This window comes from Ambystoma mexicanum, chromosome 5q (assembly GCF_040938575.1).
Source record: "Ambystoma mexicanum isolate Mex_15411 chromosome 5q, UKY_AmexF1_1, whole genome shotgun sequence".
In the NCBI taxonomy this organism is placed as follows: Eukaryota; Metazoa; Chordata; class Amphibia; order Caudata; family Ambystomatidae; genus Ambystoma; species Ambystoma mexicanum.
In genome coordinates, this window is record NC_090933.1 from 1342247362 (window position 1) to 1342264399 (window position 17038).

The 17038-nt window shown below is 43.4% G+C and overlaps 1 protein-coding gene across 2 annotated transcripts in view; it reads left to right on the forward strand.

Moving 5' to 3' along the window:
• The window catches only part of MAPK15 (mitogen-activated protein kinase 15), a 396607-nt gene that overhangs the window by 133862 nt on the left and 245707 nt on the right, over positions 1–17038 (forward strand). For both annotated transcript variants that reach the window (XM_069621971.1, XM_069621972.1), the window contains one exon: positions 7890–8053. In XM_069621971.1, the coding sequence (XP_069478072.1) occupies positions 7890–8053 (164 nt within the window). The remainder of the gene's footprint in view (positions 1–7889; positions 8054–17038) is intronic.

The following is a 17038-nucleotide window of genomic DNA, read 5'->3' on the forward strand; positions in this document are numbered from 1 at the left end:
GAAGCGGTGTCCAGAGACCTGACCCCCTTTGAAACGTACATTATGTCACATACAGGCACCCGCAAATTTGTCTTCAACACATATAAATACATAAATGCACAACCGGAACCAACCACATGACAATTCATGAAAAGGTGGGAGAAAACCCTGGGCTATACACTTCCCAGAGATAGATGGGAGTATGTTTGGCGCCTGATGCCAAAACTGACGAGAGCCATCCAAACCAGAGAAATGTGGGTGAAAATAATGTTTCAATGGCACTATACCCCAGAGAGACTGCACACAATGTATCCCAACGTCCCGAACAAATGCTGGAGAGATTGCGGTGGACAAGGGGACTGGCGACATATTTGGTGGGACTGCCCAAAACTAAGTTCCTATTGGGGGGAGATCAAGGCCCAAATGTATAAAATGTTCCCGGGGACAGAGCACCTAGGTGTCGAGGTATGGCTAGGGGGCCTATGGGATCCCAAGGATAAAACTCTCAACACCTCGCAGAAGAGGAACTTTATGGGCCTGGCTGGAACTTGAACGTAACTGGAAACATATATCCCCACCGGTAGCAGTAGACTGGACGCGAAGGGTGTGGACGCATTTGGCCATGGAATTGTTAACATACAACATCCAAGGAGAACACGGGAGGTTTAGAAATGATTGGGGACAAGTGATGGAGTCTCTCCAATCGGACTATAAAGAACAATGGTGCCTGCACAAGATAAGGATATTGGACTTATTTACGTAAAGGGGAATTGAACTTCAAAGAGAAGATTTACATGGACGGAGATTTACCCGGTCGGGGGCGGGGGGAGCTTAGTATTGTTATATCTGTGGTTGAAACTTAAATATGTACAGATCTATGAAAATAATAAAAATACGTTTAAAAAAAAAAAGAACACACGCGACACAGTGATGCAACTCCGTCGCTTGGAATAAAGGGGGCGTTGGATCGATGCGCATCAGTGCACGCACATTTCCCGGGCTGTGAACAACGTGTCCTGCGTTGTCTGTGGGGCTGGTGGCTTGCTGCGCACCAGGTCCACTGGGGGCAAATACTACACTAATGATGATCAGATGTGATTGAAACATGGGCATGTCAGGGCTGTTAAATTAAGTGAACATCGCCTTTCAAGCAATTTTTGGGGGCAGTATTTCACTATGCAGATTTTACAATGCGAAGTGAACAATGAAATTGATCGTATTAAAAAGTTTGTTGAAATTGCAAAAGAAAGGTGAAGAATGTTTATGAACAGTAGGGTGTCATACCCTGGCAGTTATTTCCTTCTCACTGTGCAACGGTTCAAGCTTCTGCATTGTTCATGGTATTGTGAAAATACAGGTAAGTGTTGCCAGAGTTCCAGAGTAGCTGCAGAAGCAGAAACCTTCAGTTATCTGGCAAAGTAGGAACGGAGATCCAGGCTCCATTGGTAACATTACCTGTAATGGGTGTTCCATTTGAGATGGTAGGTGTTAGGACAGATTTTCTTTTGCTGCTTTCCTTAATAGACTTCTATGGGACACCATTTCTTTTTGCTTTGGTTTTACTCCTGTGACGATCCTTCACTTCTCCCCAGAGGTGCAGCCCCTTTCCATGAGGCTTGGGACGTGAGACAACTAATCAGTAGTCTCCCTAGTGGTGGTAACATGCGGGAGGATCTCTTGGGGAGGAACTCCTCCCCTGCGGAGAAGGACGACCTCTCTGGGGAGAAGGATGCAATTGGGTGTCACAGCCCTGTTAAATCCCAATCCCACAGGCTAATGTTAATGCCCAAACCTTCTAGACAAGCTCACGTCCAAAATCATGTATTATTGTAAATATCAAACCACCTTGATGTCATAGGTACAGGAACAAAGAAGAGCTTGAGAATGCTACAATCAAGTGGGATGAAGGCCAAATCAGTTGCTGTCAATTGGACTGACGTTACGCTTGGGCCGTCCCTGCTATTTGAATTGAAAAGCAAGGAAGGGCCGGGAGCTTGATCTGGAGAATGGAGCAAGATCTCTGTCTCTATATCCAAAGACTGAGGAAGGTGTGGTGAAGACAACTCTAGTAGAAAGTCTTGCCGGCCAACTTGATGTCGGCTCTTAGAGTTGGAGAAGTTGTTGAGACAAAACTGGAGAAGAAAACCGAACAAGTTGCATAATACGAAACAGTAAACTGGAGGTTGGCAGACTGAGAGAAGAAACAATCTGTCAAATGCCTGACCGATCCAGGAATCTGAAACCGAACAGATTGAGGCAGCAACAAGGCAGTTTGAGAAAAAGAGAAAGAGAATCCGAGAGACGGGAGGAAAGCATCTCACAAACCGGCCAGAGGCCAACAAAGAGAAAGAGTGCAACCGGTGTGGTGGTTCGTGACCTGTAATGGGTGGACCGTGCAGTCTGACAACTAGGCAGGGACCGCCAAGCAAAGCCTGCAACATAGCCCGTAGGCAAACAAGCAGAAGTTGGATCATACAGTGGCAATGGCGTGACCCGTGGTAGGTGGATCAGGTGGCCCTAAACCTGCGCCTGAACCACCAGCCACAAGCGGCCACGAGAGCAAGCAGGCCAAACTTGTGGAAGCTATTGAAGTTGATGAGGAAGTGAACCTGTGGCCCGAAAGGAACTTAAGATGCAATTCCAGAACCCAGGACCCAGTATGTGTCAAACCTGAGAGGGATCGGGAAACTTCAAAAGATGTTTACAAAAGTAAGACTTACCTGGAGAAATCTCCCTTGCAGAAGCGCTCAACTCAAAGCGTTGGGAATCGTGACGGCATAGGCAAGTTGTTCCTCAAGGGATACTCCGCCCACACCAACAAAGTGGTACAACCTGATGGCAAATAATCCTAACGAAGTGGTTAAAGGACCCCGCTTAAGCAGAGACCAGCGTTCTTTGTGAACCTCTCGATATGAAGAGTGGGAGTCTTTTTGAAGCTGCAAAGAGACACGCCCTTCAAGAGAAGTTTCTGTGTAACCGTGCAGAACCCCAGAATATGAAACCAGCATCCCCTGGAGATTAGTCCCGGGGACCTTCCTGTCTGCCTTTTGTCAACACCAGATCAGCCAAGAGCCAAATTCCCCCTGGTGGTCCCTCGTAAAACAAGGAGATGTCTTTCTAGACAAAAAGAGGGGACCAATCTATAAATTTGGTTGAAAATTACAAGTAACGCTGAAGAAGCAGCTTGAAGAAGGGATTCATTCTCCTAGCCCCACGAGGACCCCATAGAATTGTTTGTTTGCTATAAAAAGCTTGGCAATTTTACTTTGGAAGAAGACCTGCAATCATCGGCATCCAGGAGAAGGGAGTCATTCTCCTGGGTCACAATCAGAACCAGAACTCTAGTATGATTTATTTTAATCACCGGGATAGCGTGGGAGCTTTTGACTGGGATGGTGCCTTTTGAGTTGGACTTCAACGGACTTCCTGATGAGTTTCTTTAGTTTAGGTAGGGCAACCCCATTAGAGTTGGGCTCAGATAAGTTTAACTTTTCTTTGAATAAAGGTTTAGAGCCCAAAGCACAATCCACCTGGTCAGACTCCTCATTCCTTGTCACCATAATCTTGACCTAACTTTGTTGAGGCAAGTAAAACCTTCTTTTTTACTTTCATTGACTTTCATCTCATGTTTATGGGGAGACCGATCAGTCCATAAGACTGTCAGTACTGAGAGACTATGTGCTTCATTCCGAGGTCGGCGGTAACCCGCCGGTGTTACCAGCGGGTTGTCGCTCGCTCAGCAACACCAAATCTGGCACCTGATTTAAAGTGCCACCAAGAGATTACAAGTCCCGGCGGTACGGAAAGTCAGGCAATGGGTTTTGTAACTCCTCATTTGAATGGATTGTGTCCTCCCACGAAAATGTCTCTGATCGATCACCATGGAATCTGTTTGTGGTGCCTCAGGGCAGACCATGACACCTCCGACTGCTCAATTGCCAGTCTGACTGGAAAGGCCTTGAAGGAGCGGAAGGGGAAGTGGAAGGTAGGCCAATTCCCTAAATCTCCTCCCCGGACCGTGAAACCTTCGACTGACGAGTCGAGAGGTGACTCTCCTCGGAGGAAGAAGGCCAAGCGGTCGAGATCGAGGAGTGGCTCACACTACTCTTCTTCGTCCTTGTTAGGCAGAATCCTTTGCATTGCCGTTAGGGACCACTACACACAATTAAGACTACAGGTGGCAATACAAGTTTTACCTTTGGTACAAGCCTGTACTACTATGTTAAAGTGGTAGCAGTAGCGGAGCAGCCAGGCTTATCTCAAGAGTATATGAGCAGTAGCAGAGATTACCCAAAGGGACCACAATTACTGTGACTCAAGCAAACACTGACTCAAGGTTTCAGGTAGAAGAATATAAGTACATTTATTTTTAAACCATTTGTTATAAACACAACACCTCTATTAAATTCAAAACCACATGTAAAATATACTACAACTAACCAATTCACTTTGTACGGAATGACTCAAGGTAAGTACCCTGTGTTTGAATGGACTGGTGTTATGAAACAAGACGCGTTACCGTGAATATGATTGCGATCACTTTTTGACAGTTCGGTCTACTAAATAAACGCGTATCCGTAACAAGAAATGCTACCGGGGCAAAAACACACTTAGGACCTGAGATACCCAGAGAGAGATGGAGGCAAAAATCATGGGCAATATTATAGTTAGGCAGACAGAATCGAAGAGCACTCATAGACAGGAATTCAAGAGTCAAAGGGCCGGAGCCAGGGTCAAGTGACACCGGGTGCCTGTTGTCGACGATCACACAGTCGGACAGTTCACGATTCAACGTAGCCAAGAGTACTTTGATATTGTCAATGTTCGGAAGCAAAAGTTATAAGAAGGAGGGAAGACGAGGGCAAGCCTTGGAGATGAAGAAAAGGGATTCACCCTAATTCCTCAAGCAGGACACAGTACCTTATTCAATGGAGACACTGATGCCCTGGCAGTTGTTCCTGTTGGTTTCCCGCAGACCCACGGTTCCTGGAGCTTCGATGTGAAGGAGGACGTCTGGAGGGGTCTGCACCACACAGGGATGAAGCCGGCAGCAGCAACGATGTATAAAAGGTGCGCTCCTTAACAACAGGAGAGGCTCTTCAGATGGCTATCCGGACTACTACAGCAGTGTGCAGCGATTTCGACCAAGAAGAGGATCCTCTGGCTGTGGAAGATGACCTGGTTATCCCCACCAAGCTCAAGGGAAGAAAACTCTGGACTGGATATTCTCTGGTCGTCGAAGGGTAGATAGCTCAGGACTGCAGCAGGGCTCAACCGGGAGACTGGGTAGTTGCAGCAGCCAACTTCTTCTCTACTTCTCTTCGGTTCCTTGTAGTTCCAGTGGCGACTCTCTGACTTAGAGCCCAAGAGACCTGCCTTTTATGCGAAAATCCCCCATTCACACAGCCTGGCTGTCAATCACGCAGCAGGGGGGTTGTCGGGCCCGGGCAACCACCTCAGCCAATCATGGCAAAGTGCGACTTGGGTTTCCTAGGATACACTGTGAAGGGGGTGACTACACCACTCCCTCACATTCAGCCCACCTAGACACCCAGGCGCCTGGAGGAGGGCTTCTGAGCAGAAGCATGCCAAAAGACGGTGAACAAAGGAGCAAACCTGGTTTGCCGTGCGAAGTAAGACACAAGAAGGGCTTTAACAAAAAGAAATGCCGAATAAACCCGACCAGAGCCAAAAGAAAATGTATTTGGTCAAACAGGTTTAAGTTCGAGGCTAATATAATAGCCTAAACAATACCAGGTTTATCTACTATAATCGCGGTAGAAATGTTAGGGTAGATACCACTGCCACCAGCCAAGTCTAAATGTTAAAAGAGCGAAACAATGGTCTAGGAGGTACAGATACAAAGGGATACGAAGTAACCCTTTCCAGTACTCCATGGAAGATGGGGTGTACTGGATCTGTGGTAAATTGACTAAGTAAAGTTAATGGCAACTTTACCCTTTTCTGGGGGACTGCAGTCATCCCCAGAAATGGAGTCGGTGGGAAGTCTAAAAGAAAACCCTGTGTCACTGCACTGAAGGTGCTGTGTAACACAACAAATGAAGGGGGCTACTGAAGTGGTGTACTCCAGAGTCCACAATCATAAAACAGGTGAAAGACACAAAGCTCACACTCTTACCAACTGAAAGAAATAAACTCCAGAAGTCCACTAAAGCTGCTGGGGGACTCCCTAGGTGAGGGAAATTAGCCATAGAATTCTCCCTAACACTCCTCGAATAAATCGAAGAGAAAGCACCGTAGGTCGCCTTCGTTGACTTTGTTGGCAGACGCTTCCCCCCGAGAGTGTTGCTTGCCCAACCAAAAAATCCACTCCGGCCGAGTGGGAGGCCTTCCGAGCAGAGATGCTCAAAATATTCGAAAAACAAATGCTTCCAAGCCATGCTCCTACCGCGCCTTCAAAAAAAGCCGGGAAGGAAAGGGCTCGACCTACAACCTGTGCGCCCTCGAACCCAGGACGAAGGCTCAATCCACATTGTGAGCCCTCGAGGCTTCGATCCGTTGAAATCCCATCGAAGGATCGGTCGTGCCGCAAGCACAAGTCGAGGTCGTCAACACCTTCGATGCCGTCGGCGCCTTTGGCGTCAGCCACACCGTTGACATCCTCATCGACGCCAAAGGCATAGACGCCAGCTGTGCCATCATTGCCAGGTGTGCCATCGATGCTGAGCGCCCCGGTTAAATCAATGGTGCCGATAAAGAACATTTTGACGACTACTCCAGCGTCGAACCCATTACTGACAAAACCTATCATTCCGGAGAAAACATGTACCACTACCCAAGAAATATTATTTTAAGTCTTTTTCTTCCATTTATGAAGAGGATTAGCAGTCTGATGAAGAGGCTCCATTTGGCCTACAATATGGTACGCCTAATGTACCTGAGATTTCTATTGCCGAGGAGTCCAGGATGAGGGACTTCTATGACAATCTGCAGACTGCAAGTGGGGTGGATACCTCATCTGAGTTGGAGTTGTTTCCGAAGCAGCTGAAGCTGGACAACACATGTCAAAAGATGAGGAATACGTGGGAGGAACATCCAGTTGAAAGAACGTTTCCAGGGGTAAGTAACTTGTTCTTCCCGTGGGATCCCATAGGTCTCAATGGGAGTGGGGAGACGGAAGCACCAGCACCGTTGCTTCCGTGAAAAGTCTGCTTGCAGGGGCCATTGCACCCAGCAGGTCTGACCCAGCCGAGCGCAACGGCCCCTGCAGGCAGACTCGTAGTGTGGCAGTCCGCAGCCAAGGGTGCCGGTAAGCTTACCGGCCCCGCTGTTTCTAAACCGCCACAATTGGAATGAGGCCCTATGTCTCTATGGATTTCTTGTATTTTTATAAATGCACACATCACCCTAAAGTGAAGTATGCGGTTAGGATAATTTGTATCCTTGTCATCTTTTTCTTCAATGGCTTTTAGTTACATTTACAATGTGTCGAGGAGGGGCTGGTGGCAGTCGATATTGTCATACTTGTTTTAAACTTTCCTTTGGCTTTGCTTTCCACGCCTGTAGATGCAACCCAGATGTTTCTTTGCCAATTCTTCTTTGTGTTGGAAAGACTGAGTTTTTTTGTTTTGAAGTAAAAATTATTCCATTAGTGAAGTCTTCCTGGTTCTCCTAGTAGTGTTGAATGTTTCTCAAGGTTACAAGTACGAAGAAGGGAACTGGTTTTGTAGGTAGGTAACTATACAATTTCCACCAGCCTTTAAGATTTTCTTTTGGCTGTTTTGATTTCTGCTTTAATAACTACTTCTTCGGGTACCTGCTCTGATCTTACTTTGTTATGCGCCCAATGTTGGTAGTCTGCGCCTTACCAACTTTCTAGTATGTGCAGTTGTCATGGCAACTGAAAGAAGATGCTAATGTTGCTCCCTTATGTGTTCTTTCTCCTGTAGCCTTCTAACATCTTGTTGGACACCGATTGCTTTGTTAAGCTGTGCGATTTTGGCCTTGCTCGTTCTCTGTATCAAATACAGGAAGACCAGGGCAATCCTGCCCTGACAGAATATGTTGCAACACGTTGGTACAGAGCTCCTGAAATTCTTCTCGCTTCTCACAGGTAAGGATTAGCCTAAAAAACACACTCTGCTATCTGCATTTGGCAACAGGAGGGCAAAGAGGCAAACCTCTTCAGAGTTGCATGGGAAGAGTGCGTAATCTGGGTCTTGTGAATATTGTTATTGAAAAATTAATTCTCCTTTATGGTAAGACTATTTTTAGTAAATGTGTTTTTTAAGGTATGTGCTAAACAACTAACATTCTTTGCTGCCTATATGCCAGCACAAAGTTGATACAGTGCATGGCACTCCTACTTTCATTCCTTATTACACAAGATGGTATGGCGACTAACCTTCTTATGCTGCAGCATGAAAATATGCTTCTGCTAAAAGTGGAGCTAAAGAGCACTGCCTTTCCCAAGTCAAACCACCTTGGCCCATGCTGCCCAAGCTTCCTTGCATCCGCATCTCAGCACTGGTCCTATTTTTCTGTGACTCGGGTAGGTGTATGAAAGTATGTGCACGTCTGTAATGCAGCAAACCTCTGGTTTGCAGGTTATAACACATTTGAGAATGTACAAGCCTTTTGTTATTTATAATATCTTTCTGTGACCAAAGAGCTGCGCTCTTGGTTACAAGATGGCCACCGTGTTATTGCTCTTTCAAAGTTCACTAACTGTCCTTTCCCTCTCATGTTTTCCTTTGGGACTCAGTTATGGTATATTGTGAACAAGCCCATTTCTATCTTTTCCATCTCTTCTTGTACTCGTTGATTAAGGCACAGATCTGTTGAAGATGGCCATTATCACTTGGACGGGATACTCTTCAAGTTTACCCCCATTTATGTGGTGCTGCTTTAGTAGACCTTTAAATGATCTCATCTACAATGCACAAATGTTGGAGGTACTGCATCATCTGGGCCCGTGAGCATCACATGCTGTATTTTCCCAGTGCAAGTCTCCTCAGCTAGCTTTGTGGGTCTCACTGGTTTGGGTAATTCTCGTGATTTACATTGCACTCTTTCCTGGGGGTGTGTTGTTAGGTTATTGCAGATGATCAACTCTTGAAGGAAGGAGGCCCAATGCAGCGTGACTTGTAGCTTTATTTATCTAGCAGAAGCCAAGTCAAGTCACGCAGCGACCTCCAGCTGCATACACACACCAACTGACTTTCCATGGAAACTGTTCCATCAGTCTACACGTTCCTGGTTCCATGTGATGGCACACATAGCTTATGACAAGGAGTAATGGATACAAGTAATGAATGAAGAACATATATATATATATATATATATATATATATATATATATATATATATATATATATATATATATATATATATATATATATTTACTTTATATATATATATATATATATATATATATATATATATATATATATATATATATATATATATATATATATATAGTGTGTGTGTGTGTAATGCAGAACACACAACCTAAGCGCTGAGCACTCCTAACAAGTCCCTACCAAGAACCCTTTTTGTAAACACAGTAACAGATCCAACTGCCACGCATTGTTCCTACCATGGAATGAGTGTGATATGTATATGGACAGGTATGACCTGGGAAAGCAAATTATGTCTGGGATGCAAACCTCAATACATACTTGAGAAGAGAGCTTGTAAGGAAGACAGCGAAAATTCAATGTGCTCAGCCAAGTGATTGGAAGAAGAAGATGCAAACCCAAAGTTTGGATGTTAGTAAACCATGCCTGAACATGCAACCTTCCAAGACTCTCCTAAAGCCAGAACTCCTCACCAGTATACCCAGTATACCAGTGGCGTGGTGTTCCCACTCCTTGACCTGATGGGACTAGCTGAGTCAAAAGTCCTCCCAGTCCAGTAGAGTTCCCTGTGTGGACTAGACACAAGGGTTCAGCGCAACAGACACAGAGTACTAACAACTTGCAGTTTCCAAGGCATGTATATGTAATAGACTCTAATCTGAAGTAGTCTCCAAAGAGCCACCAGTGAATGTAGACATTCAGAGGAGTGCTTTTCCTTCTGAAATTGGCATTGGGGGTCCCGGTCCCCGCCTTATACCCTTGGAGCTGTGCCTCCTCTGGACCGTTCAAATTGCACCGCAACCAAGCACATACTCTTCTTCAGCAACTCTCATTCTTCAGTGGCTGCACAGCTAGTTTACTTGATTGTAAAATCTCCAACAGCAGCTACCCCGTTGCCATTGGAGATCAGAACTCTGAGAGCTACTGACCTCTGACCTTTTGTGGGACAGAACGTTGACTGGCTGCTGGGGGCAACTTCCAAGATACAAGTTTGCAAGGTTCCCACCTTCGGAAAGGCACTCAAGTGATCAACAAAGCCAAAGCTACCACCACTCAGGTTCAGAACGAGCAGGAAGACTGTCTGTCTCTCCCACTGTTTCTGTGGGAAATTAACCCATAGATGTTCACATTTGCTGTCAAGTAGGGTCAACGAAAAGGTGCAAAGACTAAAGACCACTTCGCTAAGGTACTTGAAACTTAATGAACCCTAATTACAAACAATGTTTCCTACCATCTATGAGAGTTTTAATTGTTTCGCCAGCATGGGGTGTATAGTTTAACTTTCACTTACAAAATCTATTTCTCCTCTAAACCAATCACTGCCCTCTGGGTTATACTGCCTCATCCAATGACATTCCTCTCCCTAAGCCTTTCCTCCGCTGCACACTTCAGTGTTGGGAGTCCTTGAGTTTGCTCTCCGAGCTATTTGTAGGTTTCTTCGTGTTTTTGACAGGAAAAGTTTCTATTTTTGTTTTAAAAAAGCCAGTGTGCTTTTTCCTTCATCTTCCGACAGCAGGGACCCGTTGTTGGTGAAGTTCCTCGCCCCTCAAGGGTGAAGATTGACGAAGATTCTACAAGGCCTTTGGGCCTACTATGCGCCCTCTGACTAGGATGGAGTAGAAGGAGGGAAGGCCCCTCTTCAAGCCCTGCACCAAATGCCGGCTACAGAATGTGTTTGTGGAGGACAAACACCTACAATGCCTCTACTGCCTGCACTCGGACCACAAGGAGGTAGAGTGCGAGATTTGTCTTGGATTTTCGAAGAAAACATTGAGGGACAGGCACAGTAGGCTGGCGGCATGGCTTAACGCCAAAGCCTCGGATCTGTGCTCCATGCAGGGTCCTGCCTCACCCAGGACCGGTCTGAGGCGTGCCTCATCCGTGGGGGCCCAAGACAAGGCCAAGAGCCGCATGTCTGAGTCCACCGGGTTCACTGCGGAAGCGGGTCCCAAAGTGGGTTCACTGCGGAAGCGGGTCCCAAAGTGGATAGGGAGTGATCAACATCACCATCTGCCTCCGTTGCCAGCCTACCATCGAGCTCCTCTTTTTTTTAAAACATTTTTTTAAATTTCATTATTTGTATATGGTTTCCTTAAAAAACCTTTACAAATTCATATCAAATTCACAATGAAATACAATAAACATTAAAAGAGCAAAAATGTAAGAGAAATTTACAATTGATAAAAGAATACCACAATTTTCATATGAGCAATGTGAATCAAAAAGGAAACAATTTTGTTAAAAAAAAAATATAGAAAAGTACATGCCGGTAACGTTAACATAACTGAAACCATTAATTACTCCTAACATCGTAACAAGATTGAGAGTCACAATATATTCAGCGCTGTCAGAATCTTCTTTTACAAAGGTGGAAATCGGATAATACCACTTCTTCTTAGTTACAAAGGGGATCACCCTTTGGATTACTGCAAAACTAGTTCAGCTAGTTGTGATGTACACACCTCATGTGTGATGGAATTTGTTACTGCTATATACCCTACCATTCAAAGTAGAAAAAAAAGACAATCTTTAATTTATTACAAGATTCAGTGCAGTTAAAGATTCTACAATTTTATACAATAGTTTGGTTAGAACGAAAAGCAGTCGGGTGATATCTCCCCGTAAGAAGTTTTCTCAAAAGGATTATCTCGCTAAAGAAGTAGACTCTGGGTAGTACATGCCCATCAATTTGAGTCTGTCTTGTTCAAAATAGGAAAAATATAGTACTAGGTGTTTTAAAGTTTCTAGCTGTCGACATGTACCCATTGCAATTAGAGTAGGTAAATTGTGCCAGTAATGTGAACGTTTAAGAGTAGCGAATTGGTTCAATTTAAACCATATATAGATTCTTCTTGCTTCTTCACAGTGAAACTTCAATATATACGATGATCGTCAAACTCTTTTTTTTGAGGGAATGATGCCTATTCTACTTAGATTTTGTAAGTGTTGTTAGTTTCAATGGTTTTTAGCCAATCTAATTCGTAGAGTTTTTGTTTAACACCTAGGTAAGCCTTCAGTGAGGTCTTCAACAGTAGCATTAATATTAGCAAGAATTTGTTTAATTTTGGATTCATACGCAACAAATGATACTGGATTACCATCTATCAAGAGCCCGTTAAGATCTTGATAGAGAGTGTTGTGGCGGTGATTGAGCATTTTAGCGTAGCTAGATAGTTTACGCCAATCAAATCTCGAAGAAAGAAATAAGAGCCTTAATTCATGCCTTATAATTGAGTTAGGTATGGCAGATGCCAAGCCGAGAGTTTGTTTCCAAATTTGGCCTTGGATACGATTGAAGACAAAGTCTAAGTTCAAAAGACATGTGTCCAAGCCAAACCATAGGATCAGCTCCACCTTCAATAAATAAAAATCAATTATCAGCAACAAAGAAAATTTACAATGTTTTTTAAACACAATTCTCATTTGTGATAGCAAAAGGCGAACTTTTATTTTGAGTCCAGCAGCCCATGATTTGATCGAGTTAGAAACAGAAATAAAATATCCCAAATAGCGTAAAGAATTCACGCATTGGAGTGTGGATCCTGATATATTCCATTGGTATGAATTGATCCTCTTTTTGTTAGTAACTATGATAGTCTTGGACTTCAGTGAGTTAGCCTGTAAATTGTGTCTATCAGCGTACTTAGAAAATTCGTTTAACTTGGACTGGAGACTATAAGGGGTCCTATCAAAGAGGATGATGTCGTCGGCAAAACACATCCAGTGTAAGTGTAATCTGCCTAATCTCGCTGCATACATTGATGGGTCGATCCAAAGATCGTCTGTCGCATATATAAAGATTGAATAATGTGGCAGCAAGATTACACCGCTGCTTCACCCCTATTGCGGTCGAAATTGGAGGAGTAAGTGCACCATCTTGATTAATATGTATTTGAAAAGTGGTGTTGGTGTGAAGCATTGCTACAAGCTGCACAAGAAGGCAGGGAAAACTCAGTTTTAACATCTTTTCACACAATAATTTTCTGATGACACAATCAAATGCAGAAGATAAGTCTAGAGCTGACATATAAATGGGACCCGAGTTTGTCGATTTAGATATCGCCAGTACATGGGCTACAATAATGGCATTGAGTGAAGTCCCCACTGCTTTGGGAAATCCCACTTGGTATTTCGAATAAATGTCATGCTCATAAATGAAACCTTCACAGTGTTTGAGAAGTATAATAGCAAAAACCTTGGCTGCAGCATCCATCAGGGCTGCATGTCACTCTTCTTGTAAACTGGAATGATTATGGCGTTTCGCCATGAGGAGGGTATACTGTTTGAGCGAAGAATATGGTCAAATTTACTGCAAAGAGTTGCCCAAAATTGGGGGTCAGATTTTAGGATATCGGAGGGAATTCCATCAGGACCTGCCGCTTTCGAAGTTTTTAGCCACCTGGCCCATAGAATGTCCTCCAATGAGAATGAAATATGCTCATCAGTTGGTAAGAGCAATACCTCGGAGTCACATAATTGAAATTGCGGTGGTAAGAGAAATTTAGCAGTAATGTAAGATTGCCAACAATCAGAAGAAATAGAAGAAATTTAGATTGCAATGATCGATGTACAAATTACCTCTTAATACAGCCCATATACTGCGGATGTCCCTTTTACATAACAAGGTCGTCATTCTCTGATTACCTGAGAGATGAATCTGATATTTAATTATTTTTATTTGGTTTCTGTAACTTTGACCAAGGCGATGTTTGTGTTGGATAACTTAGTTTCGAGTTGAGTAGTAATCTCAAGCTGTGATTCTTGACACGTTTGAGCACATTGTGGGGATGCAAGTAGGTCTTAGTTTGACTTTTGACTCTGGTATTAAGTTCATTTAGATGGAATTTAATTACAGAATTGTTCTAACTCTCTCTTTGATACGAGTTAATTTGCAGTAGGTTATGATCATAGACGTACCAAGAGTCCCTATTAACAAGATAGGTAAGCTCTCTACATACCCTATGTTAGTGAGAATTCTCTGTAAAGGCTAATTTCCCCAACCTAGTGAGTCCCCCAGCAGCTTTGCTGGATTTTTGGGGTTTAATATTTTCTCCTGCTAAGAGTGAGACTCTTTTTCTCCCACTCTTAGGCATGATTTGAGAATGTCCTTTGACTTTGTAATGTGTTCTATGGGCTATGGGGTCTTTTACTCCATAAAATTCTGTCATAAGTGGACACGACATCTTACAAAGACAGGGATCGGATGGTTTGGTGCTACAGAAAATATGTTAACTGGACATATAATATTAGAAAAATGGTACATAGATAGATATGTATTTGGATCAGAAATAGATTTGTGTGCAATTTGACAAGGGGAGGATCCTCTGACCATAAACCTACCTCATCACTCTGACTCACAACCCAGTTCACCCAATCAAGGGAGAGAGGAGGAACTGGCCATTGATAAGTTGAGAGGGTTGGGCATGCAGAATGAGCCGACCCACCCACTTTCTTAACACATAAAAGGAGACTGTGCAGGACAGGTAGGGACATTCAATTTCCATTTCCTTGCAGAGCACGCTGACAGACGACTTCACATCCAGAGATCCGGACTGACTCCAGCAAGACAGAGACCAGAACTTGACTCCAGAACTCAAAGCAAAGGCCTAAGCCACAAGCTGAGTTCTCTTCAGCAGGCCTCAAAACCTAACCAAACTATTCACAGCCGGGCGGGCTGTTTGAATTCTTTGCCAAGAACTTTTACCAGAACTGGTAGCAGACCCAGAAGGCAGAATTATCCAGAGAGACCAGACCCAGACCTGATCGCTGAGAGCTGACCCAGATCACTGTGAGCAGAACCAGAGACCAGAACCAGAGATCCGGAACCAGAGAACCAGTACCCAGTGGTGAGAGAACCGCAGCCAATCCTGACCCGATCCGTGACGACGTCGCATTCCTGTCCACATATAGTGTGAGTACTCAGCCAGAACTGTGCAAAACCAATCTCTTAGTTTAAAATAATCTAATTCAAACTATTTTAACCTATTGAGAACTGCATCATAGAAATCGTGTCCCTTCTTTTGATTCAAAGCTGCAAAACTGTCATCTGTCATTCTGAACTTTAAAATTTCAATTCGAGAATCTACCTTCACAAAATTGTCTGTATCTCCGGAACCGTTTGTCCTAGGAACTTTCATCTTAAAGCTAGGATTCTAAGCTTTCTAATGAGCCCTAAACCGACCTTATAGTGCCTCCGTAATTGCGCTTGACGCACGCGACTAAATTGCAGCGATTTGACATTTTGCTTCATTCCAGCCACGTGTGAAAACATTTATCTTTTGCTTCCATCACGGAATTCTGTTTTCAACTTGACAACCATCCCTGAATCATTGATAGGGCTGGCCTGAACTGATTTAAAGTATCTCTCACTCACCCTGATCCTCCTATAGGGAATGAAAAGCAATTTGAGTATATTTTTCACTTCATTGCCCCCACATTTAAAAGGATTTTGCCTGTGTTTAAAATCATACCTGTTTTCCTCTAAGCTCGCTGGGGGGAACTGGAACTTTGTATTGCATTTGTGTGTATTCCTGAGAATTGTGCGTGTTACTTCCATCTCCTTACATTGCATAGGGGGGGAGTGAATTGTCAAAGAAAAAGTGATCACATTATCTTTTGCTGAAATCATATCAAGTTTATTTCTGTACTGCCTTTTATTCATCTTTGCATCTCCTTGAAACCATAAAGCATTCTCTGATACCTTATTCCCCTGTTCCTAGTCATAAGTCACCAGAACTGTGCTATTGTAGGATTACCTATTGCTGATTACTGCTCATATTCACAAGTGTGATCTCAATTATTCATTTATTATAAAAGTGCGATATATTGTTTAATTCTCAAATAAACCTTTTAAATTTGCAAAACAAACTTACTTCTTGGCTCAGTGGGGTCAGGGAGATTCTAAGAGAGGGGTGTTATGTAAGGGTTGTCATCCAGAGTACACGAACTGGACATAAAAATATATAAATAAGGGCTTCCCTTGGGCATCCCAGACCAGGCACTGACTTAGTGGGATTGCTTGATTGGAGTTATTTAACACCTCTAAAGGGTCAAACCAGGAAAAGATCAACAAAATACAAAGAAATCTTGTGACGACGAGCAGACCCAACCAAAAGAACGTAAGAGTACTCACACAGTCACCGTTAAGTGAAGTAAGTCCTGGAAAACTTGACCAGGCTCAAATATCACATTAGAGACTGAAAAAAGAACAGGTGAACAGGCAGACGTTAAAAACAAAGATAAACCAAGATAGTCAGATCTCTTATCTATTATGTCAGCAGTTATAATAGCTTTTAACTTTAACAAGGTCCAATCTTGAAAACTTCCTGCAGGAGTGATGCTGGCCCACTGCCAATCTCTCAAAAAATATAATTACCAAATTGGCAAACCCAAGGGGAATGGATAACAAAACAAAAGCAGATTTTCACTGGTTTCTATGTTGACCTCTCGACTACTGGTTTTCCATCTGGAACTGGATTATTGGAATTGTTTTTCGTCAGTGTCTTGTCTGTGAAAATCTAAACACAAATAATATATGATTATATCTTTATACAATATTTAACTTCTAAATCTTTATATGTTTTTAATTGTAGAAAGGTAAATACCTGCAGCCTATGCTTGATAGCTGATAGGCTAAAAATAATTATTGTTCAGTCTCTTTCTTACTGAAACTTTAAGTTGCCTTTTGGAATTCTATTTCTAACACACACGAAACTTAGTTATGGTGAAGAATTATTAGT